The following is an 18,947-nucleotide window of genomic DNA, read 5'->3' on the forward strand; positions in this document are numbered from 1 at the left end:
AGGTGCTTCCCTATGGATATCATCATCAGGACTGTATTCATATATACAAGCATTTGGCAGAGTGGCTAGAAACATGTCGCCTACCAACCTGGTGATTTAGTACCATGTGAACTCCATGGGTCCGAATATCTGTAGAAAACTCTCCCAGGAACTCCAGAATGTCCTCTATAGTAGCAGCATAGGGAAGACCACGCAAACGTATGCAGTCTCTGATGTTAGTGGGAGGCACAAATTGTTGAGGTAATACTGGAAGAATTGGAGGTGTTGGGAGAGGAATGAGAGGTGTGGAAGAGTACCTGTTCAGCACCTGTGCAAAACAAAAACAGATTACAGAAGCCTCCTTACTCATTCTTCAACTTAGGAGTAAACATAACCCCAATGCCACCTGTTTTCACTCTGGGCAGTATTTTAAGATACAAGTGAGCTAGATACAAATATTAACTGTAAAATATCTGATTTCCAAGCACTGTGTTGTGGTTTAACCTCAGAATCTAGCACACTTCTATAGTCATTCTACGATAAGTAGTCATGTTATTGTTTTTAAAAAAACTGAGTTATTTTTTTCTTGAAAAACAGTTTTGTTTTGGGAAATTTGCTTGAACAGATAGTGCAAGTCTCAGAGATCTTAGAACATGAAACCTGTATATCTACAGTATTTTTATTGTGAAACTCTCCTAAAACATTCTACCATCTACAGAGTCATGATGACACTTCTACCCAAAAATATCTCCTCTGCAAAACTTTAGGAGAGTTTGGGAACTAGAAACACATTTCACTACCACACATCCCTAACTGTGCCCACCATAGTCCATTCAAGAAACATAAGGAGCATTCCTGAGTCATAGTACCCATGACACTTACACTTTGAGATTTCTAGTTAATTTCAACAGCAAAAACCCTGTCTGGTGAAACGTTGCCTGAAAATTCAATCACTACTCCTGAACTCTCTCTGAGCAAGATTAATATTTATTTGCATTTATACAGCTATCAGAAGGTTTTACTAAACAAAGAAACATATGAGAGTACTTGAGAAAAATGCAATGACAAGTGAGCACTGTGGTTCTGCCTTCTAATCACTAATGTCACCTTCTAAGCAAAGCACTGAAATCTCTACATATTAGGGAGAACTGCATAATTTCTTGGATACAATGACATGGCTATAATTTGCATAATAGATGATAACTTTTAGACATAATTCTAAAAGGTATTTACCTCAACTGAAGCTCTACAAATATTTTTGGAGACTTAACAGTCCACTCAGCTCCCCTTCCTTTCCCTGACAGCTTAGCTGCAATTAATGGTCCACCAAGCCCTGTTAAGCCAGACTCAGCAGTTTCAAAGTCCTGCCACCCTCTGCTAGGTAGCCTGTGTTTGCAGAAGATGGCAGAGATCTGCCCTTAAAGACAATTTGTAGAATTCTTCAGATACATTACACTGGAGAGGACAACTACATCAAAAGGCTTTGCTTTCTTGTGTCACTGACTAAAGATAAATCTTTTAGCTCAAAATTTGTTGCTAAACACTCCTGAATAGATCATCATTGGACTTAGTCAAATTCAGAATATACATAGTGTAAAGCACAAAACCCACATCCACATTTTACAAAGGTATTGGAAGTCAAAACCCCAAAGGTTTCTATATGATTGAAAACATCCCTATACCATAAGATCTTATATTTCAAGGGAGCAAAGTCTCACAGAAATTCAGACAATTCTCATTCCAGCAAGAGTCAAGAGTGAGAAAAGGTAAAAGAAGCTTTCAAGTCAAGGCCCAGCATTATTTGCTTCCTTTACTGCCAGCATAGAAGTTTGGACTACAAAAAAGGCAACGTTTGAAAGGTTTGCCCCTACCTGCTGAACTTCCGCTGCAGTGCTCCTGAAGAGTTCAATGTACCTTTTCCCCAGCAAATCCTTGTGCTTTTTCAGTGCATTTTGTGCGTATTCCTCGCAAGCAAACAAGACAAAGGCATCCCCTGTTGGCCTGCTGTCAGGGTAAGTGACAAACAGGACTCCCTCCTTTCCTCCTGTTACAGGGCAGTGCTGGCCAAAGAAAGTCAGCACTTCTTCTGTTGTTACATTGAAAGGAAGACCTCGCATCCTGACAATCACTTGGTTTTCTTTTGACAAGAACTGTGCAACCTCATTGGAAGTACCTTTAACAAGAAAAAGTACAGAAGCACTTCAGTCTAGCATATAAAAATCATGAGCATAGCCACATCCTCTCCACAGGTGTTTTTTGAGCAGATAGAACAATATTTGCCTCTAAAGTCAGGAAAGATGACCCTCTGATAAACTAGATATATTGTATAGTACACCTCCCATTAAAGTATAATAATGATACCCTGTCATTTAGAGGGGATTGATCTTTATTCAAAGGAAAAATAGGAAGTACTTGCAACATTCAAAGCTGAAGGAAAGCACAATCTGTCAATCTCTTGTGTGAGCAGGACCTGTGCTTTCGTGCCCCTCGTCTAACTGTGGAATACCTCTGGCATGTTCTGGAGTCATAATATATGTCAACCAAGTACCCAGATCATTGTGCTGGCAAAGAAAGCTGGAAGAGCAGGTTGAAAACAGCTTGGGGATTTCATCCTATCCCAAAAGAACTGTCAAAGTCTGACAATTCCACTTTCAGTACCTTTAGAACACCAGTGATGCTAATAACACTACCTTATTCAAAGGTAGCTGCTAACCAAATTCCCATCTTAATGCAGTCCTTTCACTTAGAGCTCTCTGACTCTGCAAAGTTTGGTTGTACCAGACACACCATTCTTCAAGAATGTCGCTGTGCACTATCTTTACTTTGAATAGTGTAACTACTTCCAAACCTATCAGTTAGCTATGTAGTTGACAGCTTAACAGAATCTCTCACTCTGAAGCCTCAACCGTAGCTCTCTAGTTAGTCACTTACAAACCTCAGCCCAAATCCATGTCAGAAAGCAATGAGGAACTTAAAGTAGTATTGCAGATAAAACAGCTTATTGGTTCTTAATTCAAATTTTGTACACTTGCAGACAAAGGGGAAGAAAAAGATATCAAGAGAGAGTTTGAAGAGCAAGTTTTGCAGCCTTTCAATTATCAGCAAATATTTCAAGATTCCCTTTAAATAAGCATTTCCCCTAAATCCTCCCCATTAAGTCTGAGGCAAAGATTTGATTTGAAGAAAATCAGTTCCATAAATCCCCTGTATTTATGCTGTGATATCTGTTCTTATGTCCAAGCCACCACAGCAACAGCAGTTACATTGTTCTGAAAAATTACTCTGGTTTCATTTTTTCAGCAATCAATAGCATTTAGATTCCCACTACCATGAAGATGACCTAACAAATTAAGTTCATATACAAGATGACTTTGCCCAATCAAATCCTGATTGACAGGCTGCTTGAAAATGGCAAGAATATGGAAGAGGCGGACAGACGAACCATGGAACATCTTGGACTGCTGCTAGTAGAATACATAATAATCAATACACCAGACAACTTCTTGTTCAAAGACAGAAAAAAGGGCCACATTCAATAGGAACACTTTGCTGCCAAAAGTTAGAGATGCTGATGGAACAAACCATCCCTTTTCATCCCCTAAAAATTACCTCCTGCAATTTTAAGGAAGTCTTCACCTGTTGCCTTGTATACCTAAAGGGGGAAAAAAAGGAACACATGATTGGCATGTAATATGCATTTGTTTTGAGAAGAGGATTCCAAAGCCCACCATGTCACCCACCTCTATGTATCGGTTCCCCATGTGATGCTTGTGCCTTTGTAGTGCTAGATCTCTATGCTCTTCGCTTACGAACCTCACAAGAGCCTCCCCATTCCTCCTACCCTGGGCATTGAGACAGAGTGCAGCACCTCCTCTGCAAGATTTAAATCAAGAGATGAAACTCCACGACCTATGCAGCTGAAGAGCTACAAATGTACAAGTAAATTCTTCACTACTAACTTGGCAATATTTAGACCTTTGAAGAATCTCGCTATGTCCTGGTCAGATGACTGCCATGGCAATCCTCTTGCTCGGATAACAGCATTGTCATCCACAAGTTCCATCTTGCTGCTGCAGGCACAGAAAGAAGCAGTAATGCAGAGATATCTGCCTCTAGTATCTGCCACCTGTTTGCTTGTCATTTATACTCCAGGAAAAGGCTTCTGTCCCTGCTCCATGTCTGCTGGATGGCAATGCCAAGGCAGCGAGGCCCAAGTGCCACCAACAATTGAAAGCCACTGTACAAGTCTCTCCAAGGGACAGTTTGTTTTGTTAAGTTGCCCCTTTCCAAGTTCCCCTTTCCTGCTTTACCACATTTACTCTTTGAGCTGTCATCTCTTCAATCACATTCCCAATTAACTTCCCTTTCCTGACATCATTTGTGCTTCTCCATTATCTGAAGAGGGCTACTGGTATAAAAACCAAGTACTTGTAGTTCTCATCTAGCTAGGTAGAAATTGAAACAGAACAATTATATGTAACAGAGATTAGTGGTTTATATTTCTACTGTGATAGTTTATAAGAACCAGTCACAAACCAAGACCAAATCTGTCCAGGGCTGTACTCAGCAGAGACAGGACTGTGGCATGAAGAGTCAAGCCTTAACATTGCTGGTTGAGGCTATCACTGTGCTACTAGAGGCTAACATAGCTAAAGGCTACATTGGCTGCTTAGCATGGGAATAGCATAGCCACAGAAAGCCAGGTTTAATTGGTCATTACTACAGTTCCTTTTGTTCTCTTACTTCTTAAAAGTGTCAAGTTCAACAAAATGCTCACAGCTACCCAAGCCTACCTTTCTGGCTATCACAGGAACAGCTTTTTTGCACTAAAGAGCTTAAGTGATTGATTAAATAGATGAAGTGTTGTTCAGTAGTAGAGGACTCCCTCATACAAAAGGGCTGTGGTATGCCTGGTGGGTCATGTTTCTTACTCACATTTTAATTTCTCAGATGGCCTTTCTGTAGCTGTCTGTCTCAAACTGTTCCTCCTTGCCTCCTAGTTCTGTACTTCTCATTATCTCAAATAAAATGTAAATCTTCCACTTCATCCCAGAATTTTGTTAGTGAAAGGAAAAAGCTTAGAACAAAGCTGAACATAGCCCCTGAGCCAATCTCTCTGGATACTTTCTGCCAATGTTGCCTTTTTTTTTTTAACTTTTTTTGACTCAAAAGTATAAGCCTCATCTACCACCATGACAGATCCTTAATCTGGAAGAGGGAAGTGCTTGTGCAAGATGGGACTATAAATAAGGTCAGTTTAACACTAGTATCTTGTGATATTGCAGAGAAATCATTGAGAAAACCACTGAGAAGAATCTGTATTTACACATAGAAAAAACACAGTTACACTAAAAAAAAAAAACCCAAAACCAACTACCCAAGCAACAAAGCAGGCATCAAAAGCAGATAAAGCTTTATGTTTAAAACATATTTGGGAATGAGAATCACCGTAGATTAAACAACTGAGTGATAGAACAGTATTTCTGGCACAATTTCTTTATGAAAGTGTTTCTTCCCTATTAAAAAATTTATGTATATGCAGTACATGTGTAGTAAATTCCAGGAAGAGTGCAAGAGTTAGTAACTAATTGGGTTATTTCTGAAACACTACTTACATTCTTTGTTAATAGCACAACACACTTAGTATCCATTATAAGCACTTATTAGCAGAACACAGAACTTTCAGCAGCTAACAGGCAACACTGAAGCCTAACAAGAAAACAGGCTTGCATCTGATCACAGATTGCCTGTTCTCTTTCCCACTTGAAGGATCTAATCGATTCCCATTACAGTGGGAAGGTAAATAAATATAATGGTAACAGCTATTGGCAAATTAGGAAGAGATAAGTACAGCTGATCTAAACAGTAACCTTCAACAAAAAGTGCTGGGGGTTGAAAGATGTGCAACAAGAAAAGGGAGGAAGTACTTACCAAGGCCCACTTTCAAATTTGTAGTTCACCCTTTCTGGATCTGAAAATCGGTGATCTATGAAATACAGTACAAGTTATTTCCTATTTTGTAAATGTACAGGACAGGCAGCAAAACCAAAGAAGGAACAAAGAAAACTCATCCATCATAATCACTTACTGTATGGTTCAGATATTAATGTTAAAATAATATTCCCCATATCTTCAACTTGAGAGGCTCCATAGGGAAATGTTGGACTGTTCTTGTCAAGATTTAAATCTTTTTGCTGGAGTTAAGTCAATCATCACCAAATAGATTTCTAATTGGTTTCCTGCTAGAGCAACACACTTTCATGTTGTCCTTGTATGTTCCTTCTCAGGGGAAGATTTAATCCATCTTCCTGCTGGGATACATTAGCTGTTCTTGGCCTTGGCCTCTAATTACTGCCACCTGTAGGAGTGTAAGGTCACTAGAGAAAGTGTCTGGGGACATGAGACCCCAGAATAAGGACATGTATTTAATATGTATGTTTGACAGATACACTGCTGCATATGGAAGAGACTGGAGCCCTGTTCTCTTTAATTAACATCCTCTTTAATCTTCAAGGGAAGATTTGGGGCAGGAGAAGAAGCAAACAAACTAAAAGCTCCAGAAATGGAGGGATATACCACATCTTTTTGACCATGTAAATACCAAAGCAGAGTAAGTATCATACCACTTTAACAAAATTCATAAGTGACACCTTGTCTAAACCTTGCCTATTAGAAGTTTCAACCCAAGTTTTGTGCTGTTGCAAAGAAGCATTCTGATAATCTGGTTAGAGTCCACCAGTCATGTGTTTTGTCAAGAGGCAAAACAGAGCCCCTCAACCCATAGCTTCAGTCTGAAGGATTTTGGAAATGACTGCAATAGAGACCAGGAAGCATCCTGTCCCAGGAAGGCCTTAGAAAGACCAACAAAACCCCCCACATTCACAAAGGGAGGCTGATAAACCATCTTCTTTCAGACAACTGTAAATAATTTACTATGTTATCTCCTGCTTTCCATCATATTTGCCCCTCTCCAACACCAGGCTACAGGACTGCAAGATTATTTGCAATTCTACTCCATTATTTATGAAGCAAATTTTAAAAAGGTCTTTTTCACTCATTTTCTTTGAGGACTGAAGTGTAAAAAATGTAATCATGAACAGAACAAAGAATAAGGAAATCTGGGAATAAGTGTTGCACTTTTAGCTTGCCTTATCAGTTTGCATCAAAACTTCAGAGCAAAAATGAGTTTCTTAAACAAGACCCATCCTGACACAGAGGTACAGTAAGTCAACATATTGAAAACAGCCAAGGGCACCAATTATTTGCCCACATGCCCCCCAGACTACATTAAACACATTTCAAATGCTCCAGAGCCTGCATTATGATGTTCAAAGGTAGCTTCATAGTCCAAGACAGCTTTCCTCTTTAGAGGAAAACTGCTTTCTCCACCTAGAACTGAGCAACATTTGAGTTGTTAGATGCCTACATGAAGTACAGGAAAGAGAACAGTTTCTGTTAGAAACAATCATCTCATCAACAGGTGAGCCAGCAGAAATTTGTTTGTGAGATAAAGTCTTCCCTATTATTTGTAGGATGACAGCAAGTCATCCTACAGAAATAGATTTTTTTAAAAATTGTTTAACAATCATCTTGTTGCAAAATGAAAAATAACTTGAACTGAATTAATGCATTCCTCTTCCACAGCAAGGAAAGGAAAGCTGCTGTACCAACAAAATACACTTCAGGTTAATTTGATTTTGAAGCTTTGTTGGTTTTTAGTGTGCATTGGAGTATGGAATGTGAGAGGATGATGCTTAGTCTTAGAAGAATTTGAAGCTTAAGTAAATTACCTTAGTTTAAAAACCAGAATTCTTAAACCAGTAATTCCTCCCCTCCAACAGCTTGACTATAAATAGATTCCTAGTCATTGCCTTTACCCTCCCCCTCCTACTACCTTCTCTGGGGTAAAGTACTGTGAACATTAAATAGTTTTCTTAAAAACCAAGCCAAAAAGCCTGAGCAACTCCAAAGCATGGTTTAAGAGATTACAACTATGACAACAAAAAAATTCTTAATCACAGTCTCTCTTCCTAAGTTTTAAACAAGCTCAATCTCACTACCTCCTCTGCCCCCATAAAGGGGGGGTTGGAAAGAAAAATAACCTACAAACAGACTGAGCTGACAGAGGAGCTGACAGAGGAGGTGCCTAAGCAGCACCACACAGATGTTTCTGGGCACCTTGTGTATCAGAGCAGAGTAGTGCTCCTCCTCCCTTTCCTGACACTGTTCTCCATGTAGCACCTAACACCTCCTCCCTGGGCTTGTGCAGAGCCTCTGCTGTTCATACAGGGAACCAGAAGCTGATGATGGTACAGGTGTTGGAACCCTGGTCTTGCCTGACCAAGTTTTATGAAGATTTTGGAAATGTGTTTCCTCTGTCAAAAGTCAAGAGAAATGGGGCAGGAGTTTCAATAGTTATTCCAGCAGGGGACATGCATACACATGTGCTTGGCTGTTAGACTGTGCTGTCAGAACTGCAACAACACTTCAATATTTCCTTTGTGCTGAGCAAAAGATCCCTACAAGTGATCAGGATTCAGAGAGGGGAATGCAGAAATGTGAAAGGGACAGGAACTTGAAGAGAAGCCATCATACGAGGAAAACAAATTCAAACACAAGGACCCCACCCTATAATAATTTTCTTAGGTGAAATTGTTCTCTGAAGACACTGATCCACAGAAGAAGCAGTTCCTGAAAATGCTCTAGTGCCAACAAAAGTACCAGTTGTCAGACACGGAGTCAGTTGTGCCAAACTCTATAAACACAGTGGAGGGGTGGAAGTAAATCATCAACATTATTGCAGGCATAACCTCACACCTTCTCCTCTGATTAGTTAGAAGCACAGCTTTTAGGCAAGACTGGAAAAGAAAACTGATCGTTTTCTGCATGTTGAAAGAACATGCTAAGTAAAAATCTGTATTCTAATGAACAAGATTGACTACACAGAGGTGGACACCTATGGACCGAGGCACTAGAAATTATGGTACTTGGGAAAAAAAATAAATGAAACAGTCTATAAACCCCATTCCTTGTTCTGTGAAGGGATAGGAGACCACACATGTTTCTCTACAATTACATTTAAGGGATCCTTCTCCTGGGCAATTGGTGAAAGACAATTACAGGGGATAATCCAAGTTCACATTTAAAGAGTGTTAGAAACCAGACATGGCTGGGCAGAGCTAATATATGCAGTAGTATCCAAATGTATATTCTTAATGAAGCAATAAGCAAAAGATAGTCCCAAATAAGGCAGGATAGGAAACAAGGAACTGTTTAATCTTGGTGTGTAGCTGTGGTACCACCTCCAGCAATATTCAGCAAGTTAAAGGGAGCAGGAAGGAAAGGTACATTCTATATTAGGGTGACCTCTCTAACATGGAAGAAATTTTTAAATAATTTCCTCAGATGTATCATCACAGCTGCCAGTGTCCTCCAAGACTTATTCCTGCCCATTGTCTCTTAACTTCTTTCTCATGGAATATCTTAACCTGAGATGACATGAAAAAGCATTGCAATTGTGCTCTGCATTGATACTTCCCCCTTTGTTCTGTTTCTTATTTAAGTCCCTTTAGGCAGAAGATTACATCTTTCTACATAATGCTTTGCATAAAGATAATATAATATTACCCAGTTCCTGAGTACTATCACAGGAAATACAAATAGCAATATCCAAGATTCTCACCTAATATCCAATTATGGGCATTTTATTGCCAGAGTTAAGCACTATTGGTTATAATAGTGCTCCACATTATTGTTTCCAAGACACTCAGGTAAAAACACAAAAACAAACCAAACAATAAAACCCCAACAAATTAAGTTTCAGTAGTACAATATCCAGCACATTAAACAAGCTGTTCTGGAGTACCCCTCAGATTCTACTGACAACACTGGCAGATACTCCTAGTAAGAAGATATCCTCACACATCCAGTTCAGAAGTGAGAGGAACAAACCAAGTACTGGAGGAAGCAAGAGCTATTTGCCATTTAATAGTTTCTGCACACCCAATCTCGAGGCAAAGGATGAGTCTTCTGCAAACCTAATAGGAATAGTCATGCAAGCTTTATTCACTCCACCCTGAAGGCACTCACAGGGTAAAAACTTGCTCAGCAAGCTTTGCAAATCAAGAAGTGTAGCAAGTATGGGAGGTACAGAGGGTGCAAGAACAACCCTGCTCCTTTTGTATGCTTATACATTAAAGAAAAAAAAAAAATGTCGACAGACCCAAGTCCTTTTCTCTGCTGGAACATGATTGCTTCTCTAAAGTTCTGTTACTCAAAATTTCTCATAATTATCCTGCTGTCATTACACTTACACAATTCTGACAAAGTCTGCCAGAAAACTGTCTCATACACAAGAACTGTTTTGACACCATGAGTTAGGCAGCAGTAGTACTCAGAGATACTAGTCTCAGTTCTGCCTTGGTCCCTTGAATTTCATAGCATTTTAAACATTGCTTTACTTTTATCTAAAAGAAATGAAAGTATGTTTGCTATGAAATGTATAATTTCTTGCAGGGGTTGGGAGTAAAGATTTGTAAAGCTTTCACCTGAGTTCTTAAGTTTGGTATGGTTTCATTGCTATACACAAATTCCAAGTAGCCTCCTGAGAGAGTAAGTCCACAAAGTGCTCTCTAAAGGAAGAAAAACCCAGCCAGTTATTCAGTCTTATCTCTATGCTCTTTTACAAGATTGTGCTTGCCATGTCTGCAAGAAATACACAGCCAAGCCCCTACAATCCAGTGTGCTGTATACTGAAATACATATCTGGAACTGACTGTGCAGTAGGAAGTTACCTCCCCTGACAGCTGGGAACAGGAGTGTACATTCCCCATTTGTTTGTAATTTGTTGTTTGTTCAAAAGTGACCCATCCAAACAAATGTTTTTGAAAACTTTAATAACTTCAATGACTGTAGATCAATACCCAGCTTTCTCCTATTTCAAGTCATAAAAGTTTCCTCTTACTGATCATAACCAGGCTACACACATATAAATGGAGATGTAAGGAAATGAAGGGATGTGCCCAAAAATCCATTCTACTCATGTTTCTACCAGTCTGTAAATGCAGGTTTCAAATATCTAGTCAGTACCTTAGCTCCATACGAAAACCTTCCATCCTCACCAAATGCTAATGTATCTGGCACACTAGTTTCTGTGGCAGAAATAATGGAAGATTCATGCACCCTCTTTAGCTGTGAGGCCAAGAAGCTGCACTTTCTACAAGAATAAAAAGAGCTTGATCAGATTCTATGCACTAATCAGCAGCTTCATTTCAACCTACTGTACTTATTCCTGATTTTTGTGTCCACACCCCAGCATATCCATACATGAAGGAAGAAAAACTAAACAACTCTGCACACAATTTATGGAACTAGTTTTTAGACTCAGCACCTGCTTAAACAATCTTTTTATCCTAAACATCACATACATGTCCATGGTCTACAAGCGAAATTAACCAATGCAGCTTCTGACACTGAGGAGATTAAGTTGATATATTTCAGCAAGGTGAGCAGAAAAAAATTATCATATTTGTCAATAAAAGAACAACAAAAATGGTTTTACCCTGTTTGGTCTCTGCATCCTCTGCTTCCACAGTAACAGGGGAGAGACAGTTGATTTCAGCCATATTGCATAAACATAGCAAGTTTACAAATAAGAGCCTCAGCAGTTACAAAACAAAATAAGCCACAAAAATAAATATAAGACCAGAATGAAGTTAGGTTCATGTACGTTAAGAAGCATATCTTATCCAGAACTTGGACTCAAGCTGAGTGCATTTGGATAGACTGACTAAGCTTCTAGGAACTTAGAGAAAATATTATTGGCAACTGCCAAAACTACTCTCAGGCAACACTGACTCTTTAGAGACTTCCTGACAGTCAGGTAACACAGGGTGGTCTGCCCCCCTCTCCCAGCAGGCAGGGAATACACAGTCCATCACCATGCCCTAGCTGACCAGTGACACTCCAGGTAGCTACAGTCATACAACTCCTTCCACAGTGGAAAGGCATACTCCAGACATTCACATAAGGAGAAAAACAAGGTCAACTCTCTGAAACAGCTGAAGTAGCACATTGTCTTTAATTTCTCTAGATCATGTGAAAGCATTCCCTAAACAACATATTAAGTTTTTCACCATAACTTTAAGAAGTCTCCATCATCTAATTTCAATGTACCACAGCATTTATTTCACTTTTCTGCATAAAGATTCTACTCTAAGTGTACTGCTTTCCTTCAGAATACTGGGAGAAATTATTTTTGCCCCTTCATTAGCAGAGATTAATCTTAATTTGCAGATAACAAAGCAGAGCAGAATGGTTAAATGCAAAAATCCACCCCATATGTGTATTTTATGCCCAACAAGTACAAAATCCAGGCAATACTAGTCCTGCAGTAAAAGGCCAAAAATTTCTGAAGCTACAGACATCATCTCTTAATGGCAACCACTCCATGGACACAATAAGCAAGTTGGAGGAAAAGGTATTAAAAACAATAGCAGCAACTGCAACCACCAATACCAAAGACAAACATCTCAAATTCCTTTATTCCTCCTTGATACCTGACTTTCGTGGCCACTACTTCAATAGCTCTGTAGCTCTGTCTCCAAGGATATTTCTGGGATAAGGACTGAAGCTTGCAGCAAGAGGGAAGACTACCAGGAAAGAAGGCACAGCCAAATCACAGCTTCAGCTCTCAGGCTCAGACTAGGAAAGAGCCAGACAGGATGGGATTACAGACCCCTTCAGACTGTTCAGAAAGTAATTTTAGACACCCTTATCACTGAAAATGGAAACATACTACTGACTGCATCTTGGTGCCAGCCAAGCCTCACCTTGTGAGGTGTACAATGTGCACTTCTACATGACTGAATACCACATGTTCCAACAGCATCCCTGCCTTAGGATCATTCCTATGTTAGAGATTCACTACAAGGTCACATTAGGAATAACCATCTCCTCGCCTGAAAATTAAGGTGGTCTCCCAAAATTTACTCTTGCCTAAAATAAAATAAATATCTATCTGATGCTATAAAACTCAACCACTAAACTTAAATATTACAATTCCCAAGAGCAATTAAAAAAAATGCGCTGGCTACATGAAACTGTGAAGTTTAAAGAGAGACAACTATAAGGATGGTAAAGAAAACATACAGAAGTCAAGAAAAAATACAGGATTTTCTCCATGAAAGCATTCATCCTCATATGCTTTTATCTTTATCTTTGTGAGAAAACTAAGTACAGCTCCGAGTCACTCATTAAAGTTATACCACCCCTAAACGTGTGTTGCAAGCATTACTCATACACCTCTGTCCTAAAATTCAGCCAAGACTGTAACAGCAGCAGAGACACCATCACTGTTAAAAGGATACATTCTGTCATAGCTGCAACATCCAGCTTACTAACTTCAGGTGAGCCAGGGCAACACTTCTTGAACTCTTTCCGCAAGTCAAAAAAGGAGTAGAAGCATTCAGGCAGTAAAATATTCTGTAAAAGGAGCAAAGTAACCACTATCAGTTAGGGTGAGTTTGTGTATAGATACCTATACACAAACCTACTTTGTGTATAGATACCAAACTTTCTAACAATATCTTTAGAATAGATAGGAAACACAAACAATCTTTGCTACAGAGAAACTCATATAGCCCTTCTTAGCCAGGTAAGTACATTTATAAACTTTTTTGCTTAAACAGCTTTCTCTTTATATTGGTTAATAAGAGAAATGTGCTTTTGTGCTGCCAGAGAAACATTTGCCAATATTACTAGAGCTTCAAATCCAATATATAAGTAGCAGAGCAAATGCCTCCTATTGCAACATTAATCATCAATTCTTGATTGAAGTTTTAACTGTATAAAGCCAGAGGGTAGTCAGTTCAATTGTAGAATTAAGCAAATTTTGCAAGACTAGCAGATATTTTAGTTTATAGAAAAGCCTGTTTTCAGAGAATGTCACACTTCAAATATTTATTTCCTACAAATAAAAAATCTGACTGTGCAGAAGAGGATTTGGCATGGCACAGAAGTTGTCAGCCTATGCATGCTAACTGCTTTAACTGCAGCATACAAAGCCAGAAGCAAGTTATGCAGCCCACTAGAAGTCAATGAAATCCTTCTTGCCCCACCACTACATCTACCACATGCTTTTAATCTTTTTGGGAGTGGAAAGGAGAAGACATGGAGAAGTCTTGGGGGCAGCTGTTAAAACCAACGCAAACCCTTACTCCTTCAGTTAGCTCTTCACCCCAGACAGAATACTACATATTCCTTTAGGCTCTTTGTTGCATGCAAGGGCTACATGTAAAGGCTTTCTGGGATTTAACAACTACTTAGCATGTTGGCATTATAACAGATAGCAGCCTATGTGAAAGCACATTTTGGGAGTCCAAAGAAAGCAGTTTAGGCTCTAAAACAAATTCTGCTTTGAGAACATTAGTGCTTATCTTAGCATATGGACAGGTGTATTAGGCAAACTATACTCTTTAAAGACTTATGAAAATGCAGATGGGCTTGCCAACGTTTCCTGCTCTAGTTTTAGCATGATTTTCTTCCTTGATGTGAAATGAAGTTCTGTATTTCATTTATGCTCTTTTGGAATGGCTGATGCCAATTCATTCTCTGAATACCAGGAGTTGCTAGATGGCTTCAGAATGGATATCTTAGAAATAAGTATCTTCTCAAGAGCCTGGAGATTTCTGCCTATTTGGATTTTAGTGATCCCACACTCCAATCCCTGCATTAGGATATTAATAAAAAAATTATTACAATTCTCATAAGTATCTGGTTTACTTAATCTACAGGCAGCACAGAGCAAATTTCAAATGAACAATTCTTAACAAAACAGCAACAGAAGATTTTGATAAAGACTCAATTCCTGTCTGTGACCCTGTTATGATACAGAAAAGTTATCCCTGACATCAAACCAACTTAAATAATTGTAGGATGCGCCCCTTCTTTTATCCACGTAATTTAAATGGATGACAAGTTTTACTTTATTAGCCAACAAGAAAGTCTTTTAAAAACCTGTTTCCACATTTTCTCACGTTACATGTCATAGAAGGCAAGTTACATATATAAGAACTGTCCCTTCACAGTGAATAATGCTCACTGTTCCTCGTCTAAGCCTTCAAAGCTATCAATACTTAAGGCACAAACAAGTATTACAACCAAGCTCATTCAGTATTGCTTTTGTAACAGCACAGACTTGCAGCAGTGTCCCATCAAAGATGGGGAGACAAATTGATGGGCACAGAAGTCAGGTACAATGAGAGGAGCAGAAAAGCTCAGTTACAGAGCAATGCATGTTCATACCAAACCACAAAATGATGTGTTATTAATATTGAGGCAGTTATTTCAGAGCCAGAGAGACTCATATATTGCTGCAACCCTATCACTAACGAAAAGCAGGCAGGACTTCTTAACACTGTTAGTGATTTGGCAACTCTGAAGTTATGGAAAACTCCAGACTACAGGACTAATCATCACTCATAACCTGCCTCAAACTACTGTTCAGCTCCTTGCAAATATGAACACTGCCTTTGGAGTGACAACTGAATACCCAAAGATTGAAAGTTGCTATAACTAGGCATGAATGTAAAATTTCAAAAAACAGTTTATGGTTAAGATGGTTAATTATTTAGCAACAATCCCACATCCCACCTGCTAACCCTGTAGAAACTACAAATACTGTCAATATGTTGCTCCTTTCTCAGACACTTAAGAGCTTCTTCCTTCTGATTTAACTTTAAAGGCATCTCAAGACTGCCTAAGGACAGGTCACTGTATATGCCTTCCAGACAGCCAGGCTCTTTAGCCTCATAAGCACATTACATAGAAGCAATGTTTGTGCTATGGTTGTGTGGAGGTACCCTCATACTAGAGAGAAGTTGATTTGTTTTGCAAGAAATCATAAAAAGCACATTAAGAGTAAGACTTAAGCTACAACTACATACCTTTTTGGAAGCTTCAGGGTGTAGAACCTGCCTAATGTGCAACTGTCCATCAGTACAGAAACAGAAAGAAGTACCTACACCAATGTTCAGTTCATTGCTCACGGACTGATTAAACTGTTGGCAGGAACAAGAAAAGACGTACATGTTACAGAGATCAGAGTAGCACCACTAGGCAGTGTCATCAGTTGGTAAGGTTATGCCTAGGCAGCAGGAACTCAGAGCTGGAATTATATTTCCTCTTAGCCTACTCCTTCACTTCTGCAGATTTGTTTCTTACTAGCTAAACACATGCTAACTTCCATGATAAATCTCTTCACGAGGAAACCACCCCTTTCCCCCTTCTAATGAGATATGGCTACATAGACATCCCACACCACAGAAGAAAATCCTTTTCAAGATTTGCAAGAGCATTGCAATGAGACAAAGCTGATTGCAGAGACCTGAGGCAGAACAGCTTTTTAGACATGGCCCTCCAACATGTCAGAAAGCAAGCCTGTCGGCTTTCAGCCCTACCCTCAATGGGAATCACGCACACTTCCTTGTTAATCTAGACGCTTCAGTACCATCATCGTCCCAGGACTGATGGGCATGAGCCTTAACAGGGGATAGCTAAAGCTGGCCTCTTCCAACACTGATTAGGGCTCACCCATAGCTGAAACTCACTCAGGGTCCAGCATGGCAGGAGAGCAGGGTAGGGAAATAGCTAACCCTAACCTTCCTCTCTTGGGGTTCAGTTTTTCCCAAGGCAAATAAAGAAAAGGCAAGGGAGAAAGGCCCACAAAGCCCTGTACTTATAGGCTTCCTGGCCCATTCGTTTGTGGTGCTCCCGTACCAGGCTCCACTGTTCTGATGGTGGGGATAAGCAGATGACGATACCACCTCTACCCCACGGGGGAGCTCCCAAAGGAGACCAGCACTTAGCGGCCAGTTACGGGGTGTCACCTGTCTCAATGCCTGCTCCAGCGGTGGAGCCAGTGCCAGGCTCTCCACATCCACTTGGGTGATCTCCTGGCACTCAGCCGTCAGTTCTGTGTGGTCAGGCCGGACCAGCACGTCATGCAGGTGCCCCAGCTCCAGAGAAAGCAGAGGAGGGGGTGAGTCAGCTCTCCGGGCTGAAGGTCCCCACCTGCAGCACCAGCCCCTACCCTCCACCAGAGCTTGCTCCAGCCTGGGACACCCACTACCAGCCCAGCGCCGAGACCGCCCTGCCCGCATCCAGCATGGCAGGCGCCAAGGGGAGCAGCAGGTCGGGGTGCTCCCCCGTTGGGTGAAAATACCTCCTTACTCCTCAGGTCGACCACTTTCCACAGGAGCTGGAGCAGCTCTCGCTCGTCTGAGCCCAACCTTGCCCCGTTGGTGCCCGCCGTGGTCACGAAGAGAATCACCAGGTAGTCGGGAGACGCCGTCATCGTGCCACCGGGCCAGCAGAGAGGATAAAAAGAAGGAAAGGAAGAAGCGAGGAAGGAGAAGAAGCCGGAAAGTTTCCTTGCCCCAGGCACTTCCAAGCGAGACCCAAGCGGCAGAACCTCCAGCTGCAGCCTCACTCCCCAAGGACCTGGCGTGGGGGAGGCGCACGGCTCCCCCTCTCTCCCACCCCCTTTTCCCCGAGGTGGGTGGTAGCTGCTCCCACACCAGTTGCACTCCTGGGAGAGGCGCAATGGCTGCGAGCTTTTCTGCGCGGGGCCGCGGCAGCACCTGCCCACCCCCGGCCCACGTGGTGCAGGTAACACACACCTGGCGCCGCCGCCCATTGGCCCCGCTGGGCGGGGACGTGGCAGCGCGGCGGGGGCGGCAGCCGGAGTGCGGGGCCGGGATTGCAGGCGGGACGCCCAGCGCGGGCCGGGATTGTGGAGAAGTTGCGGGGGCGCGACTGTGGAGGAGCAGCCCTGGGCCCCTGAGGAGCCTCAGCGTGCCCCGACGGCGGCCCGGACCCTGGCGAGCCGCGCCTTCCGCCGGCGAGGTGCGCTGCACCGGGATGGTGCAACTCCTCAGCGACGGGGAGGGATCGCCCGGTCCTGCCGGGACATGTCGCAGAGGGCAGTTCTGCTCCTGCCCTGCTCTGGGCAGCTCCGTCCCCTGGACGGAAGGGTTGGGGAGATGGCCACGCCGCTCGGAACAGCCCCGGCGGCTCCCCCGCTTTGGTCGGGGGCTGGAGAGGCCAGTGTAGTGCCAGGGAGCGCTGTGGCGGCGTGCAGGCGGGCGGCCCCCGAGAGCAGCTCCTTACGAGGGAGACCAGGGCCTCAGGGCGGTAAAGCCTCTTCCTCTGTCGGTCTTAAGGCAGCGGCATCGCAGCTTCTCTGCGGTTGTGGCACGGCGGATCAAGTCGTGTGTTAACAGCTGGCTGGTTTGGCTGTCGCAGCCTTCCCTCGATGAGCTGGTGATTTTGGCGCTTTTGACAATCCCTCTTGTTTTATGGTGAAATACCTATTTTAAAATTTCTGTTTTAAATTCATAATTCTCCAACACATTTTTTTTTTCATGACAAATCACGGAATGCAGGGTAAACAACACTAACTTTCTGTAGGGAAATCCTGTAATACACTTAATTCTTTTAAGACCTCAGTTGTTCATTTCCAACTTCATTGAGATGCTGCTTCTTGAAATGTTTACTGAGATCACAGAATCATGGCATATACTGAGTTAGAGGGTGATGCCATTTGGGTTTTGCCTTTTTTACCTTTTATATGTTCTCTGTGTTCTTCACACATATATTTGTAACTCTGTCACCTACGGAATAAGAAGTTAGTTTTCCCAGTACTTTTCCATGGCCTTTCCCTAAGCAGAAAGACAAAACAAATTCCAGAGCTCTAAACCCTGGGGGGTACAAGGCCCCAGTGATTCTGGTTCTTGGTTCTTCCTGAGAACCAAGGCTGAGAATGACACTTTGAGATACATTCTCACGACAAAGTACAACTAGGGGGGGCCTCCAGAGAAGGGGCTTGACGTGGGGGAAAAATTATATCACCACTTGTCCTCCTAATTAGTGCTTTTTATCAATTTTGCTAATATTGTAAAACCTATAGA

The 18,947-nt window shown here is 41.6% G+C and overlaps 1 protein-coding gene across 4 annotated transcripts in view; it reads right to left on the reverse strand.

Annotated features, from left to right (window-relative positions):
• ESRP1 (epithelial splicing regulatory protein 1) overlaps nucleotides 1-17,575 on the reverse strand; it is a 52,262-nt gene extending 34,687 nt beyond the window's left edge. For 3 of the 4 annotated variants that reach the window (XM_068184766.1, XM_068184747.1, XM_068184758.1), the window contains exons 1-11: nucleotides 17,201-17,574; nucleotides 16,866-16,994; nucleotides 15,924-16,037; nucleotides 13,347-13,461; nucleotides 6,068-6,166; nucleotides 5,911-5,965; nucleotides 3,939-4,049; nucleotides 3,720-3,852; nucleotides 3,589-3,631; nucleotides 1,851-2,152; nucleotides 89-307 (exon numbers count right to left, since the gene is read on the reverse strand). In XM_068184766.1, coding sequence (XP_068040867.1) covers nucleotides 89-307; nucleotides 1,851-2,152; nucleotides 3,589-3,631; nucleotides 3,720-3,852; nucleotides 3,939-4,049; nucleotides 5,911-5,965; nucleotides 6,068-6,166; nucleotides 13,347-13,461; nucleotides 15,924-16,037; nucleotides 16,866-16,994; nucleotides 17,201-17,332 — 1,452 coding nt within the window. In that variant the 5' untranslated portion in view covers nucleotides 17,333-17,574. Of the gene's footprint in view, nucleotides 1-88; nucleotides 308-1,850; nucleotides 2,153-3,588; nucleotides 3,632-3,719; nucleotides 3,853-3,938; nucleotides 4,050-5,910; nucleotides 5,966-6,067; nucleotides 6,167-13,346; nucleotides 13,462-15,923; nucleotides 16,038-16,865; nucleotides 16,995-17,200 lie in introns of all 4 variants that reach the window. The other variant, XM_068184773.1, reaches the window with a different exon arrangement.
• Nucleotides 17,576-18,947: the final 1,372 nt, after the last annotated feature.

This window comes from Anomalospiza imberbis, chromosome 1 (genome assembly GCF_031753505.1).
Source record: "Anomalospiza imberbis isolate Cuckoo-Finch-1a 21T00152 chromosome 1, ASM3175350v1, whole genome shotgun sequence".
Classification (NCBI taxonomy): domain Eukaryota; kingdom Metazoa; phylum Chordata; class Aves; order Passeriformes; family Viduidae; genus Anomalospiza; species Anomalospiza imberbis.